Source organism: Dasypus novemcinctus, chromosome 18, assembly GCF_030445035.2.
Source record: "Dasypus novemcinctus isolate mDasNov1 chromosome 18, mDasNov1.1.hap2, whole genome shotgun sequence".
Classification (NCBI taxonomy): domain Eukaryota; kingdom Metazoa; phylum Chordata; class Mammalia; order Cingulata; family Dasypodidae; genus Dasypus; species Dasypus novemcinctus.
The window spans coordinates 83,903,602-83,921,195 of record NC_080690.1 but is presented as its reverse complement, the minus strand read 5'-3'; the positions used below and the strand labels follow the sequence as shown (position 1 = coordinate 83,921,195).

At 53.1% G+C, this 17,594-nt stretch overlaps 1 protein-coding gene across 20 annotated transcripts in view; it reads right to left on the bottom strand.

The window, feature by feature from the left end:
• Nucleotides 1–17,347, bottom strand: part of ZNF667 (zinc finger protein 667) — a 28,605-nt gene extending 11,258 nt beyond the window's left edge. For 3 of the 20 annotated variants that reach the window (XM_071209477.1, XM_071209478.1, XM_071209479.1), the window contains exons 1-4: nucleotides 16,957–17,340; nucleotides 11,495–11,597; nucleotides 10,405–10,585; nucleotides 5,996–6,071 (exon numbers count right to left, since the gene is read on the bottom strand). In XM_071209477.1, coding sequence (XP_071065578.1) covers nucleotides 5,996–6,071; nucleotides 10,405–10,585; nucleotides 11,495–11,597; nucleotides 16,957–17,251 — 655 coding nt within the window. In that variant the 5' untranslated portion in view covers nucleotides 17,252–17,340. Of the gene's footprint in view, nucleotides 1–811; nucleotides 939–5,995; nucleotides 6,156–6,271; nucleotides 6,458–8,634; nucleotides 8,837–9,204; nucleotides 9,284–10,404; nucleotides 10,586–11,494; nucleotides 11,598–13,500; nucleotides 13,626–16,566; nucleotides 16,707–16,956 lie in introns of those variants that run through there. The other 17 variants (XM_058280912.1, XM_058280910.2, XR_011646414.1 and 14 more) reach the window with 16 other exon arrangements.
• Nucleotides 17,348–17,594: the final 247 nt, after the last annotated feature.

The following is a 17,594-nucleotide window of genomic DNA, read 5'->3' as shown; positions in this document are numbered from 1 at the left end:
ACAGGAACCCAACATGCGGCGGAGGCTCGGCACCAACTGCCTGGCCTGACCGTGCGACCAGCGCTACATCCACGGCAAACCCAGAGACGTAAGATTAACCACACAATCACCCTTAGGCTCCCCGTAAAGTGACTTACCTCAGAGTACTCTTTCCTCTGACACCTAGATCCCCCAAATTTAAAATTTTCATTGAGTATGGGACATCAAGAAGTAATTTAAATCAGCAAGCTTTCCTTTTGCTCTCCGGCTAGTTAGGACCGCACCTTCACTTCCAAATCAAAGAAGAGCTTAAAATCCCACCAAATACTCAGAATTTTATCTGAAAACTCACTGGTTTATTTACAAAAAGCAGAACAGGTGTGGTATGTCTATACAATGGAATATTTGGCAATAAAAAGGAGCGAAGTCCTGATGCTAAACCTGGCTGAACCCTGAAAGCAGGGTGCTGAGAAGCCAGAACCAAGATCCCACGTCACCTGAGCCCATGTGTGAGTTGCCCGGAACAGGCCAATCGATGGACAGAAACAGACCAGTGGTCTCCCAGGGCTGGAGAAGCTGGGGGAAATGAGGAGAGTATAATCTCTTGGGGGTTTCTTCCTGGGGTGATGAAAATGTTCTGAAATTTATTGTGGTAATGGTTGCACGACTCTGAATACATCAAACTAACAACAATGAACTGTACACTTCATACAGGTGAATTATACGGTATGTGAATCTTATCTTAATAAAGCTGTTAAAAAACAGAACAGAACAGAACTGGGGCACTTGCGCTTTCGGGCTGGCCCTGGAGGGTGGGAGAGGCGCTCCTTACCAAGGGAGACCAGGTTCTGGTAGTTCTCCAACATGACGTCCTTGTACAGATCCTTCTGGAGGGGGCTCAGCCACTCCCACTCCTCCTGGGAGAAGTAGATGGCCAGATCCCCAAAGGTCACTGGCGCCTGGAATGGAAAGTCACATGTCCCTTCACTGCAGGCATGAGCTCCCACAGGGCTGGAAGAAATGGGGGATTCGTCCCCAATATGGGAGACATGGGGTACCAGGGAGCATTCGGGGTTCTGAGGCCATGAGGGGCAGATTTATCAGATAATTTAAATAAAATACAATGCGATATGATGCAGATGTTATTAAATACTATGCTGCATAAAAGAACAAAGCAATTAGTTGACATTTCTCCAAAGATACACAAATGGCCAAAAGACACATGGAAAGCTGCTCAATATCACTGGTCACCAGGGAAAGGCAAGTCAAAACCATAATGAGATGCCCCTTCACACCCACGAGGATGGCTATTATTGGGAAAAAAAACAACCCAGGAAATAACAAGTGGTGTTGGTGGAGAAACCGGGCCCTCACGCACTGATGGTGGGAATATCAACAGGTGCAGCCACCACTGTGGAAAACAGTCTGGCAGTTCCCCAGAAAGTCAAACACGGGATTGCCATACAACCCAGCAATACCACTTGTAGGTATATACTCCAAAGAATTGAAAGCAGGGTGTGAACAGCTATCTGCACACCAGTGTTTACAGCACTATTCATAACAGCCAAAAGTGGAGGCAACCCAAGTGTGCACAGAGAGATGGATGGATACGTGAAATGCGGTCTGTCCATACAATGAACGTTACTCAGCCTTAAAAAGAATGAAGTTCTGAGACATGGGACAACATAGATGAACCCTGAAGACAACATGTGGAGTGAAATAACCTAGACAGAAAAAGACAAGTCTTATATCATTGTACTTACATGGAATACCTACAAGAAGCAAATTTCATGGAGACAGACAATAGGTTACAGGTTACCAGGGGCCAAGGTAGGGTTGGGGGCAGAGGGCATTATTGCTTAATGGGTGCAGAGTTCCTGTCTGAGGTGTTGAAAAAAATTGAAGAAATAGATAAGGGTCATGATAGCACAATATTGTGAATGTAGTTAATACTATTGAATTGTATCCTTGAAAGTGGTTAAAATAGGAAATTATGAGTTGTATGTTACTACAATAAAAAGTTAAAAATTTGGGTTGGGAACAAAGCTGACCTCACGGAATCCACTTCCAGATGGCTGTTATACTTGATTACAGCACAGTGGTTCCCACAGCCAGAATGAATTTCCATTACTTGTCACTTATCACTCCTGCCTTAAGTTGTTTTTATCCCAATTATGGACTACAAGAGCAGGGATGGGATCTTACTGACTGCTGTATTCCCATAGGTGCCTAGTCCAAAATCTTATTTAATAAATGCCTGAGGTTTACTGAGCAAGTCACCAGACAACTGTAAGAAGATGCTACTCACTGGAGCACTCTTTAAAATAACAAAAAGTTAATGTTCTTCAGGTAAGGCACAGATTGTGGAAGGAATATGATGCAGCTATAAAAAATAATGTACCCTTGTATTTGCTGGCCCTGAAAGGTGTTCCTGGGAAGTGGACTTGGCTCAGTGGATAGGGCGTCCGTCTACCACATGGGAGGTCCACGGTTCAAACCCTGGGCCTCCTTCACCTGTGTGGAGCTGGCCCATGCGCAGTGCGGATGCGCGCAAGGAGTGCCGTGCCACGCAGGGGTGTTCCTCGTGCAGGGGAGCCCCACGCGCAAGGAGTGCGCCCCCTAAGGAGAGCCATCCAGCGTGAAAGAAAGCGCAGCCTGCTGAAGAATGGTCCTGCACACATGGAGAGCTGACGCAGCAAGATGATGCAACAAAAAGAAACCTAGACTCCCGTGCCGCTAACAACAGAAGCGTACAAAGAACACAGAACAGACAACTGGGGCGGGGGGAGTGCGGGGGAAAGGGGAGAGAAAAAAAATAAAAAAATAAAAAAATAAAAATGAAAATAAAAGAAAGGTGTTCCTGACATATAATTGATGATGTACTGCACTATGAAAACACTGATCAAGAATACGACTCGATGGCAGCGGACTTGGCCCAGTGGTTAGGGCGTCCGTCTACCACATGGGAGGTCCGCGGTTCAAACCCCGGGCCTCCTTGACCCGTGTGCAGCTGGCCCATGTGTAGTGCTGATGCGCGCAAGGAGTGCCCTGCCACGCAGGGGTGTCCCCTGCATAGGGGAACCCCACGCACAAGGAGTGCGCCCCCTAAGGAGAGCCGCCCAGCACGAAAGAAAGTGCTGCCTGTCCAGGAATGGCGCTGTCCACACGGAGAGCTGACACAACAAGATGACGCAATGAAAAGAAACAAATTCCTGTGCCACTGACAACAACAGAAGCAGACAAAGAAGACGCAGCAAATAGACACAGAGAACAGACAACCGGGGTGGGGGGGAAGGGGAGAGAAAAATAAATAAATACATCTTTAAAAAAAAAAAAAAAAAAGAATATGACTCCCAGATTTCCAGGGTTCTAGTCCTACAAGCCAAATGTCTTCCCTCAGGCAAGTTACCGAGCTCCCCTGAGCAGGGCATCAATTAAAGGAGTTGAGATTCGCAAAGTGTTTAGAACAGGGCCTGCATGGCACACAGCAAGTAAACTACACTAAAAACCTACAAACGCTTACCTTTTTCCAAAGCCCAGTTTCTGGCTAGCATCTGTTTAAGTGGGCAGCGGTGTGCTGTGGTTTAAAAGGATCCTCTGAGACAGCATGATTTGCTAATTCTTATCAGAGAGGTCATGTAGTGTTTGACCTTCAATGCTAACAGGGAGGTGAGAACGGTCAACCACCACACTACGGAACCGAGAGTCTACAACTGCAAGCAGGAGAATCACATCCATCAGCCATGTGGGATCTAAGCTCCTTCTCGATTTAGAGGTGGAGTGGTCATAACCATCCCAGCATCCTCAGGATGGAGGAATAAAAGATGGATTAGAGTGGACTTACTGATATTCTACTATGGAACTATTGTGGTTAGTAATGGAAGAAATTGTGGCACTGATGTGGATAAAGTGGCCACAATAGCTGCTGAGGGTAGGGAGAGGGAAGAAGAGATGTGATGTGGGGGCATTTTTAGGACTTGGAGTTGTCCTGGGTGGTACTGCAGGGACAGATGCTGGACATTGTATGTTCTGCCATGGCCCATGGGGTATACTTGGGGAGAGTGTAAACTACAATGTAAACCACTATCCATGTGGTGCAGGAGTGCTCCAAACTGTATTCACCAAATGCAATGAATGTCCCATGATGAAGAAAGAGGTTGTTGATGTGGGAGGAGTGGAGGTGTGGGGAGTGGGGTATATGGAGACCTCTTATATTTTTTTAATGTAACATTTAATAAAAAGAGAGAAAAAAAGAACACAGGAAGTAGATACATAGATAAGAAAAACACAGAGGGGGAGAGAAAAAAACTCAGACAGCTTGATTTGTTTAATTCATATCAGAGAGGTCATGTAGTATTTGTCCTTCAATGCTAACAGGGAGGTGAGAATGGTCAACCACCACACCACGGAACCGAGAGATTCTACAATTGCAAGTAGAGTTGCATCCATCAGCCATGTGGGATCTAAGCCCCCTCTCGATATAGAGGTGGAGTGGACATTGCTATCCCAGGGTCCTCGGGATGGAGGAAAAACATATGGATTAGAGTGGACTTACTGGTGTTCCATTACAGAACTATTGTGACTCTAGCAATGGGAGAAACTGTATCACTGATGTGGAGACAGTGACTATGGGAGTTGCTGAAGGCAGGAAGAGTGAAGAAATGAGATGTGGGGGCATTTTGGGACTTGGAGGGAGTTGTCCTGAATGACATTGCAGGGACAGATGCAGAACATTATATATCCTGCCATAATCCACTGAATGGACTGGGGGAGAGTGTAAACCACAATGTAAACTATAATCCATGCAATGCAGCAATGCTCCAAAATGTACTCATCAAACGCAATCAATGTACTACAACGATGAAAGACGTTTTCAATGTGGGAGGAGTGGGGGGTGTGGGGAATGGGGCAAATGGGAACTTCTTATACTTTGTAATGTAACATTTTGTGTGATCTGTGTATCTTAAAAAAAAAAAAGACAGTAAAAAAAATTTTTCACTTTCAAAAAAACCACACTGTCTTACAGTTCCCTGATATGGTAGACGGAATGATGGTTCCTAGAAGATTCCACACCCTAATCCCTGGGGCTGCTACCGTCCAGGACACTGCAGAGCTAACCTCCTGATGGTGAGGTTCTCCTGGGTTATCCAAGGGCCCACAGCCCTGGCTTTCTCCAGCTGGGCAGAAGAGCAGAGGAGAAAGACACGGGGAAGAGGGAGTGAGTGGGGCTCCACCTGCTGCTGCTGGCTTGTCATGGAGGAAGGGGGCCTCGTGCAGCGCGAGAGGAAGTCATGAGCTTGAAAGAGGCATGAGGCCACAGGGGAGGCGGCAGCTGCCGGTACCTTGACTGGAGAGGCCCGGCTCAGCCACGCTGTGCCTGGGCACCTGGCCAGTGACCAATGTGGGCTGTTGTGAGCCATTAACCTTGTGGTAACCTGCATGGCAGCCACAGGGAACTAGTACACAGAACTCAAAAGGCTTGTTGTAGAAACCCATGCCATCACGAGAGGGTGAAGTCTGCCTTCCTGGGAAGCTGGCTGCACACAGCAACCTCAAAACAGTTAGCTGCGTCCTCACTGACCTGTCCCAATGACCCCAACAGGAATCAAGGACCACGTGGCACCCAAGAGGCCCTCCTTATATTAATAAACTCGGAGACCACCCCTGGAGCTCCCTCAACGCCCCTGCCTCCACGGCGCCACAGGGCTCTCGACTCTACCTCGAGGAACTGCAGCCTCCTGGCCGGCGGCTCCTGCCGTGCTCCAGGGAGGGCATCTCCTCCACACGGCAGGGCCTGGAGATGCCAACCGAGCAGGGGATAGATGCGTGCATGCCGAAAGCAATGGACAGAGGGGGTGATCCTTGTGTTCCCTCCCCCCATGGCGACAGCAGGAACCAGGAACCAGGTCCTGCACCAGTCTCTGCCAGGCAGGAAGTTACAACAGAAGGAATCAGACGGGCCAGGTGTTACAAGAGGAGAGAGAACTTACCCAGAAGGTGAGCAAGCTCCACTTACCTTGGACTTGGACTTCCCCCGTGCAGCAGGCATTCTTTCCTCCCCCTTGAGGCTCCACGCTGGGAACAAGGCGGCACTGGGGAAAGGAGTAGGGGCAGAGGAGAAGTCACGAGACCCTTACCCTGACACACACACACACACTCCAAGGGACGTTGGAAAATCCCTGGAGGATTCCTGCCCCTTCTGGGCCTGGGATGGCCCTTGGTTGCTGCTGGCTGCTCCTGAGAGCAGAGCAGGCTTCAGGGGCTGGCAAACGGCTCACGTGCTGATGCCTACCTGTCCACTGGACGGGTGTACCTGGGAGATGCAGGCGCTGCCCAGGGGCCAGCTCTCAGCACCGCACACCCCAACAGGGGGAGTCCACAGAGAAGACCACATTCCTGAGGCCACTGCTGCGTGGGAAACCAGAGCAGGAGCCGGGGCTGGGGGCGACGCGGCGGCCGGGGGCAACTGGGGGCTGGGGGTGACAGGGAGGCCAGGGCCGGGGGCAACCGGGGGCTAGCGGTGACAGGGCGTGGCCAGGTGCAAGGGGGCAGCCGGGACCGAGGGCGATGGGGCCAGGGGAACTGGGGCTAGGGGCTAGGGTCGGCCAGGGCTGGGGGCGATGGGCAGGTGGTCGTGGGAGGCCTTCCTGGGGCTACCCCATCAGAGTGCTGAGCCTGGCGACCACGAGCCCTCACGCCTCCAGGTACAGGGGCAGCAGGTACGAAGGTCCCGGGGCAGAAGCGTGCTTGGTGTGTGAAGGGGTGCAGACGGTGGGCAGGAGGGGAGACCACCCACACCTAACCTCAGTCCCGGCCCCTGGCAGTGAGTGAGGCTGTGTCTGGGGAGGGGCTGTGGCGGGCTGAGGCGGGCCGAGGCAGCAGTGCACCTGTGCTGCGAGCGAGGCAGCTGCGGCGGGGAAGGGATTCGTGACCTCACTTAACTAACCGGAAGTTAAAAACTGGTGCTCAACTCAGTCATCGTAAAACTTTAAGGTACGTTTGGAACAAGCTGAATGTATGAAGGTACGTTTCCAATTAAAAACTCACAGAATTTAAATATATATCAAGTATCTGAGATGAAAACGAAGCGTTTGAATTGAGATGTGCTGCACGTGTAAACCACATACCAGACTGTGAAGCCTTAGTAAGAAACAACGAATGTAAAACGTCTCGTGGATGATTTTTATGTTGAACATATGTTGAAGTGGTAATATTTTGGATATACTGAGTTAAACAAAGTATATGACTATATTAATTTTAATTATTAACTTGCTTTTTTCCTTTTCGTTTTTTTTTTAATGGGGCTACTGGAAAACTTAAATAAGGATATGCCTCACACTATGTCCCTACTGGACAAAGCTGCCCTCTGTTTCCACCAGACCCACCACTCCCGATGGGAGCGTGTGTCTGTGTCTGTGCTGTCACCACCCCCCATGGCCTGGGCATGGTGACAGCAGGCACCGGGGCTGTCTTGTCCGCTGCTCTACCACCAGGGTTGAAGGCATGCCTGGCGCAGAACGGGGCTCAGGAAACACTCGCCGACCAGCTCCCTAACCCTCCGCACCGCCCGACAGCACGCTAGGGTGGAAGGCCACCGTTCTGAGCTAAGCCACGCCAGAGAGAGGGTTCTGCGGCGAGCTGGAGGTACGTTCCTGCTCTGTTAGGCCGAGGCAGCCGCTCCACAGCCCTCTAAACTTGTCTTTTGGAAAAGAGCAGAAATGGGCCACGCTTTCATTGTTCCCTGTTTTGAAAAATTCCAAATCTATAGGAGAGTAAAAGAATAGCAGAATGAGTACCTGGTTACCTTTTACCAAAGGTTAACGTTTTCCCATTCACACTTTTTAAAAAGACTGCATCATTTGAAAGTGGCAGCTCACCCAGGCTGCTTCGGCAGCAGCTCCAGGGCACATGGCACCCACCAGAGACCAGGAATGCAGACACATCTTAAAAAGCCATTTGTGGTTTTTCTATGAAAAAGGCACAACAGTCCAGAGAATGGAAATACGGAAATCTCCCTCTACAGATCATCTCCCCCACCATCGCCCCTTATAGGGGCTGAGGGGAAGACAAACGAAGCCAGGGCCATGCTCAAGTTCAGGGTTAGAAATTGGGCATGTTCTGATTCAATACGTGAATCACCAGATGCCCTGACCTGACCTAGTTACAGGAACTCAGCCAGGAATGCGTGTGGTTTATTATTCCTCTCCTTGTAGGAAGGTAAGAGGCAGGAAGATGGGATACGAAGGTGATTAGTAAGACCAATAAACAGAGTCCTTCCCTGTGCCAGGCACAGTCTATGCAGACTGTTATTCAATCCCCAGCCAATCCCGTGAGCAGATACTATTATTAGTGACAACTGCAGAGGAGGAAACTGAAGTGCAGAGAGGGACAGGATGGGAAAGTGGCACAATGAGGGCGCATACCCATCTCCTGCCTCCTGGCGTCTGGCTTTAGCTGCGCCGTGTGCCCCCCTCGCCCTGGTGCAGGAAACAAACTGTGCAGAAAAGGGTGCACTTGGTAGGCCCGCTTGCACGGCTGGCCCTCGGCTGGCACCTGGGAGCTGGGATGGTAAACAGCTCTGAAAGAAACCCTAACCAAAAAGGGGGGCTTGCCATGCCCAAATAGGTGGTTTATACTGGCCACCTGCTTTGCCTCTGCCTTCTGTGATCTTGCTATGCACCAGGCCGACGCCCTGTGTGACCAGCCCCCATGAACACCCTAAGGTCCCTCCTGCAGCTCACATCTTACTTGCCAGCTCGCTGCTGGGGGAATCCTGTGCTGTACCCGTTGAGAGGAAATCTGCCACCCGTTCCTGGTTTCTCTTCTCCCTTTGTTGATTTTGCTTTGTGTCCCTTCTCTGCAATAAGTCACAGCCATGAGTGTGACCGACCGCATACTGGGTCCTGTGCATCCTCCCAGTGAATCGTAGGGACCCCGACACACAAGCTACTAAGAGATAACCTCTCCCACTCGTCAGCTGTCCAGCTGGATGGAGGAGGGCCAGCGAGGAGCCGGCTCTGCTGCCAGACAGCATGGCCAGTGACTGGGTCGCAGAGGGAGGTGGCTGTGGGAGGGATTTCCCCAGCCCTGCAGAACGGTGCGTGGACCACTACACCAGGCAGGGGGTGTCGTGCAGTCAAGCCACAGTCCGGGCATGGGGGCGCTGGGGCACTGATGCCTGGGGCAGGCAGAACACAGGCCCCACAGGGATGCCCACGTCCTCACCTTCGACGAGTGAGCTGTTACCTCGTGAGGCCAAAGAGCCCTGCACGTGTGGGTGAAGGCGCTGGATGACCCTGGGGTCCTGGAAAGCAAAGGAGGGAGGCCGCAGGTCAGAGCAGATGACAGAGAGGAAGAGCGCGGGTGCTACAACACTGATCCTGAAGGCAAGGGAGGCCCTGGGCCAAGGAGCAAAGCTGGCCTCCAGAAGCTGGGAAAGGACCAGAGCATCCGCAAAGAAACCCCGACCTGCCGACACCCCCACCTTGGCCCAGGAAGGCCACCTGGGCTTGTGGCCGCCACTGTAAGAGAAGTAGGTGTCACCCTAAGCCACCAGCTCTATGGCTGCCACAGCCAGAGGACACTGAAGTGACACTTCTGTCTTTTCCTTCTAGTTCATGTACCCAAAACGTGGGCACTTCTTAACCTTTATCAGCGACCCGAGGCTGAAAACTGTTAAGTGAGGGGAGTGCTGGAGATGGGCTCGAGCAAGAGCCGGGCTTCTGAGGCTCCTCCTTCGGGGAGAGAGGAGCGGTGAGGCGTCAGTGTGGAGTCCTTCCTGAAACACCTGCAGTCAGAAGATGTTTATTATCTCTGGTGCATTAAGAGTGGCCACAGGACCTGGGGAATGACACCCAACCAAGAGAAGGCTGAGGCCTCTTGTTTCAGAGACAAACTGAGTGGCCTTCAATTTGCTGACGGCCCTGAGCAAGTTTCCCTCCTGCCTAAAGTGGGGGGCAGGATGGCCTGCCCAAGAACCCTGGGCTTTCTGCGCTGGACACCAGGGCAACAAAGGGCTGGTAAATGGTGAACAAGCGGCTTTTCAGGGAAGGTGGAAAGGAAACTCTCATTTGTAGGCTCGCCAATTTCCACAGTAAAAGCTCCCACCACGGCTGACCCAGAGTTACCAAGTTATGTCACTGACGTGACCACGTTCCCGTGGTGCGAGCCGACCCCGGCACGGCGCTGCTGCGGGGCTGCTGGGGGTGAAGCTCCACTCTTAGCCTGGAATGCTCAACATCCCCCAGCAGCAGAGGAGGACAGTGCGCATCTGTGGGTCTGGAACGTGCCCCAAAGCACCTGCCCCACCACAGAAGACCCTTCTGAACTCTTCTGTTTCACTGTGAAAATCCATGTGACTTCTGCATTCTGCTTGATAATAAGTCTGAATTTGTTAACATAAAAATTACACTTTAAGTCATTTACCAGATAGGTGAACCACTTGGCTTTTCCCTTCTGATTCCTCAGGTAAAACTGGTTGCTCCGGGAAGCTGTATTGTGCTCATCCTTCAGTTTCTCACTGCTGATGGCATCTAGCCACACATGCCAAATTTGAAAAGCATGCTTCTTGTCCACGAAATAATTTTCTCCAAGGAATTCAGCACTGCTGGGGAGGAGAGAACAGCAGTTTGATATTAGATGACTCCGGAGTTAGAGTTTTCCTCTGTGAATTATTAGCTGTGGGAAAGCAGCACAGAGGCTCAGTTTGCTCATCTGTACAAAATGGTAAAGAAAATACATCTCACCTTTGGTTGTTAGGAAATTTACAGGAGAGCTCTTTAGAGGTATCTGGTAACTTCTCACCCTCAGTAATTTAGTACAAACCAAGCATCCGGGGAAGCAGACTTGGCCCAATGGACAGGGCATCCGTCTACTACATGGGAGGTCCACGGTTCAAACCCTGGGCCTCCTTGACCCTTGTGGAGCTGGCCCACGTGCAGTGCTGATGCGCGCAAGGAGTGCCCTGTGGTGCAGGGGTGCCCTGCTGAGTACGGGAGCCCCACGCGCAAGGAGTGTGCCCCGTAAGGAGAGCCGCCCAGCGTGAAAGAAAGTGTAGCCTGCCCAAGATTGGCACCACACACATGGAGAGCTGACACAACAAGATGATGCAACAAAAACAAACACAGATTCCCATACCGCTGACAACAACAGAAGTGGACAAAGAAGAACATGCAGCAAATGGACACAGAGAACAGACAACTGGGGGGGAAGGGGAGAGAAATAAATAAAAAATAAATCCTTAAAAAAAAAAACAAAAGAAAAAAACAACAAACCAAGCATCTGGGAGACCAATGAAGACTGAGACCCACTAAAAAGATTGGGGTGATAATTCTCATACAGTGCTAGTAGGAAAGAATATGATGCCTCTACAGAGGGCAATGGGGCAACATCTTTTAAGACTGAAAATGTACATTATTGGGTTAAATGTACATATACCTGAATGCAATAATCTCTGGTATTTATCCTTAGTTGTCTTTTCAAGTATGTGGAATGACAGATGCACAAGGATACTCACTGTGCCAGGTCTGAAGGAAAAGAGGTATGGTTGCAAAGTGAAGGCAGACCTGGAATCAGGCTGTCTGGGTTGAACTTCCTTTTTTTTTGAGGTACCGCCCAGTCTGTGGAAACACAAACCCCGCTCTGTGTACTATGTGAAAAGATTTCTGAAAGTCCTGAAGGGGAAAAAGGGTGCAGAATGGCATATGTTTTTCTGCTTAAAGCAAAACAAACAAAAGGATAGAACTACCTGAGTTTGAAGAGGTACAGACAAGCTCTCGAAGGGTAAGCACTGTTGCTAACAGTGAAGCAAGCCTGGGTCGCTTGGTGTGGGAAAGGAAACACTTTCCTCTAAATACATTTTCAGAGCATGTATCATGCATATATAACTTCCTCTTCTAAACAAGATAAAAAAAGAACAGATTTGGTTTCCTCCCTCATAGGATGGTGCTAGGAATAACCCTACCGCAGCATGAGAACCATTTCTTTTTTTAAAGATTTATTTATTTATTTCTCTACCCTTCTCCCCCACCCCCCCCACCCCCGCCCCAGTTGTCTGTTCTCTGTGTCTATTTGCTGCGTATTCTTCGTCTGCTTCTGTTGTTGTCAGTGGCTCAGGAATTTGTGTTTCTTTTTTTGGTTGCGTCATTTTGTTGTGTCAGCTCTCTGTGTGTGCGGCGCCATTCCCGGGCAGGCTGAACTTTCTTTAGCGCTGGGCGGCTCTCCTTACAGGGAGCACTCCTTGCGCGTGGGGCTCCCCTACGTGGGGGACACCCCTGCGTGGCAAGGCATTCCTTGCACGCATCAGCACTGCACGTGAGCCAGCTCCACACGGGTCAAGTTTCTGATAAAACATCCAACACTGGTCACTTGTACTCCTCTACTTTCCTCCTCCAAGTTAATTTCTCTTGTTCCCAGAAGTCCTGGGGAGCCCCAGATGGCTCAAAGGTGTAGTGCCCAGCCCTAACTGTACATCAGAATTTCTTGGGATCTTTTAAATGAATACTGATGACTGGGTCCAACCCATGTCAGACCAGTGAAATCAGAATCTCTGGGGACACCGCCTGGGCCTTTTTTTAAAAAAAGTTTTCCAAAGCGATTGTAATGTAAAGCCATTTACATTCAGAACCACTGCTCCAGAATTCCAGAACCCTGGGGTTGGGCTGGAAATCTGACCTCTCTGTGTTTAATTAAGCCTAGCCCTCAGCACTGGAGGCTGCAGGTTTTTGAGTTCAGAGGCTAAGTCTCAGATCCCCTGATCAGGTGATTCCAAGAAGTCACAGTGCGGCAATCACTCTTCCCATAACGGGGCCGGCTGTGAGGCTGACTGAGATATCCACTGAAAGTCTAGGTGTTGATTCGAGAATGGCACATGCTGCCCCTCTAATTCTTTGACTCAGCTTTACTTTTCAAAATAGTTATCACTACCCGCTGTAACCTTTTTTTTCTCCCCTACTAAAGGCAAGCTCCAGGTGAGCTGGGACCTTGCCTGTGTTGTTCACTGTCCAATGCCCAGAGCTGAGTATGGGTGCCTGGCCACAGGAGGCCACCACTGCTGAATGCACGAACCACTCCTGGAGCATCGCTGGGCTGCATACCACGGATGGGGAACACTACCCCTTTACCCCCTTTTCTGTCCCTTCTTTTCCTCAGCCCCCTCAGTAGCCTCCATACCCTCGTGCCTTGGGACTGTCCCCTCATCAGTCTTCTAGGGCCAAGGTTTTCAGTGGGGGGGCAATTTGCTCTCTAGGAGTCAATACTGGTTGTCACAACTCAGGGAAGTGCTGCTGGCATCTGAGGGCTGAGACTGGGGTTGCTGCTGCGCATCCTACAGTATGAAAGACAGCTTCCCAGGGCAAAGACTTACCAGCCCCAAACGTCCACAGGGCCAGGCTGAGGGACGTGGCTCTAGACAGAGACCCCGTGCTATTGGGAATACTCCCCCTCACTCCCTGCTACTTCCTGCCTCCGGTCGGGACCCCATGGTCTCCCCACGGATGTCATTCCCCTAGGCCCCTTACCTACCAATTATCATCTCAGTTTTGCAGATGAAGAAACTGAGGGCCAAGGAATTCAAGTCATTTCTTCCAGAGTCACAACTAGCGAGCGACGGAACCAGGAGTCAAAGCCAGGCAGTCTGGCTACTCTGGCTAAAGGAGGGAACACTGTTGAACTGGGAGGTCAGACCCTCAGCTACCAGGGCCCCGAAGAGTCCCGAGTTCAGGGACACAACTCATCCAGTATTCACAACGTCACCCCTACCTCTGCACAAGGCCAATGAACACCAGCATGACAAACACCCCACGTCGACACAGGCTCTCTGCTGGGGTCTCACCTACCTGCCTCATCCTGTTTCATTTCCCCCAACAACACGGGGACAGGCGCTATGATCCTATGTTAACAAGAAGAAAAGTCACACACAACCACAACACGGTTTCACACCACCACACACCTGTGCAGCTTCTCAGAATCCTCCACACGGGGAACCCCCAACTTCAAGTTACTTAAGCTACATGCCAGGACAGCACAGTCGCACGATGCCACCCCCCCCAACTGCCAAATCACCAACACAGGAGGCAGAGACCGCCAGGCAGGCAAGCCGCCCCGCCACAGTGCCCGTCACCCACAAATGCACACACACCAGTTACCACACACACACACGTCCTCAGGCACAGCACACACCCCGCCACCCCCACCACAGTGCCCGTCACCCACAAGCGCACACACACCAGTTACCACACACACACGTCCTCAGGCACAGCACACACCCCGCCACCCCCGCCACAGTGCCCGTCACCCACAAATGCACACACACCAGTTACCACACACACACACGTCCTCAGGCACAGCACACACCCCGCCACAGTGCCCATCACACACAAATGCACACACACCAGTTACCACACACACACGTCCTCAGGCACAGCACACACCCCGCCACCGCGCCCATCACCCACAAATGCACACACACCAGTTACCACCATACACGTCCTCAGGCACAGCACACACCCGCCACTGTGCCCATCACCCACAAATGCACACACACGTTACCACACACACACACGTCCTCAGGCACAGCACACACCCCGCCACCCCCGCCACCGTGCCCATCACCCACAAATGCACACACACGTTACCACACACACGTCCTCAGGCACAGCACACACCCCGCCACCGCGCCCATCACCCACAAATGCACACACACCAGTTACCACACACACACGTCCTCAGGCACAGCACACACCCCGCCACCCCCGCCACAGTGCCCATCACCCACAAATGCACACACATCAGTTACCACGCACACACACACGTCCTCACGCACAGCACACACCCCGCCACCGCGCCCATCACCCACAAATGCACACACACCAGTTACCACGCACACACACACGTCCTCAGGCACAGCACACACCCCGCCGCCCCCGCCACAGTGCCCATCACCCACAAGCGCACACACACCAGTTACCACACACACACGTCCTCAGGCACAGCACACACCCCGCCACCGCGCCCATCACCCACAAATGCACACACACCAGTTACCACACACACACACACGTCCTCAGGCACAGCACACACCCCGCCACCGTGCCCATCACCCACAAATGCACACACATCAGTTACCACGCACACACACACGTCCTCACGCACAGCACACACCCCGCCACCGCGCCCATCACCCACAAATGCACACACACCAGTTACCACGCACACACACACCTCCTCAGGCACAGCACACACCCCGCCACCCCCGCCACCGCGCCCATCACCCACAAATGCACACACATCAGTTACCACGCACACACACACGTCCTCACGCACAGCACACACCCCGCCACCGTGCCCATCACCCACAAATGCACACACACCAGTTACCACACACACACACACGTCCTCAGGCACAGCACACACCCCGCCACAGTGCCCATCACCCACAAATGCACACACATCAGTTACCACGCACACACACACGTCCTCACGCACAGCACACACCCCGCCACCGTGCCCATCACCCACAAATGCACACACACCAGTTACCACACACACACACACGTCCTCAGGCACAGCACACACCCCGCCACCGTGCCCATCACCCACAAATGCACACACATCAGTTACCACGCACACACACACGTCCTCAGGCACAGCACACACCCCGCCACCGTGCCCATCACCCACAAATGCACACACACGTTACCACACACACACGTCCTCAGGCACAGCACATACGCCGCCACCCCCGCCACCGCGCCCATCACCCACAAATGCACACACACCAGTTACCACACACACACGTCCTCAGGCACAGCACACACCCCGCCACAGTGTCCATCACCCACAAATGCACACACACCAGTTACCACACACACACGTCCTCAGGCACAGCACACACCCCGCCACAGTGTCCATCACCCACAAATGCACACACACCAGTTACCACACATACACGTCCTCAGGCACAGCACACACCCCGCCGCCCCCGCCACAGTGTCCATCACCCACAAATGCACACACACCAGTTACCACACACACACGTCCTCAGGCACAGCACACACCCCGCCGCCCCCGCCACTGTGCCCATCACCCACAAATGCACACACACGTTACCACACATACACGTCATCAGGCACAGCACACACCCCGCCGCCCCCGCCACTGTGCCCATCACCCACAAATGCACACACACGTTACCACACACACACGTCCTCAGGCACAGCACACACCCCGCCGCCCCCGCCACAGTGTCCATCACCCACAAATGCACACACACCAGTTACCACACACACACGTCCTCAGGCACAGCACACAGCCCGCCACCCCACGCCACGGTGCCCATCACACACACACGCATGCAATCGACCACGCAAACCCCCAGGCACAGCCACACGCCCACCGGCTCCGGCCGCCGCGGGCCCCGCCGCGGCTCTTTCAGCCGCACACCACAGGGCACCGGGAGCCTGGGCCCCTCACCAGGCAGGCTCCGACGCAGCCTCGCACCAACGCCACCCCCGGCCCCCGCACGGCCACAGCCTTCCCCTCGCCCACGGCCCTCGCCGACGCGGCCAAGGGCCCTGCGAACCCCCTCACCTCCGCCTCCGCGGCCGCGGCAAGCAGCGCCACAAGCGCAGCGGCCGAGGACCCCGCTAGGCTCGCGCCTGCGCACTCCCCTCCGCGGATCCCGCGCCCCGCCCTGGCCCCACCCACCCCTGAGCGCAACACCTAAAAGCGCGCGCCAGGCCCCGCCCCCAAACAAAGCCACGCGGACACGCACGCGCGGCTCTCTGGGGGCCGTTCCCAAAGGCCCTGGCCTGAGGCTCCGCCCCCACGCAATGACGCACGCACGCACGTCACGCAAGCAGGACGGCCTGGGCCTTGTTCCTGTCGTTAAGTCACGTACACTACACGGGCAGGGAGGCCCTTCCTTGGGTTGCTCACCAAACCCACCTGACCGCTTCGTTGCCCTCCCAGGCTTCGCACCTGCGTGTTCTCGCTGGGGGCTCCGTGCCCCAACGCTCTCCCCCTTGACCCCCATCGTCAGCAGCTCTTGGGGCCGGGCTCCCCTGCGAAGGCTAATGCGCACTCCTGTGCCTGCGCGCTTCGAGCTCCGGTTGGGGCTCCCAGAAGCCCCCGCGGCGCGGCTCTGGATGGAGGAGAGGCCGAAAGTCGCGGGCTGCGCTGGCCGGGGGCTATCTGGTCTGGACACGAGTTGACCCGAGGAAGGGGCGGAGGCCATTCCTGCAGGCCAGCAGTGGACTCTCACTAGCGCCACCATCGAAGGAGGAGCCCCAGAGTTCCTTTGCGGGGCGCCTCTCCTGCTCCCAGACTTCACCTTCCAGCCTCCAATGCGTCCTGCGGGGTAGCGGAGGGCGGGCAGGGAATGGTCACGAGACCCAGGATTGGTGGTTGTGCCGGCGCGTGTGAGGATCCTGTGAGTGAGTGTGATTCTGTGACTGGGTAGGAGAGCGAATATGTGGGGGGCTAGTTTTGATCCTGCTTCCTTACCTGACTTTGGGTTGGAAACTCTGACTATTGTAGAAGTTGAGAGAGGTTCAGTTATTTGTGTATAGAAAAGCCAGGACTCAGGAATGATTTTGAGAAGGAAAGATGATTTATTG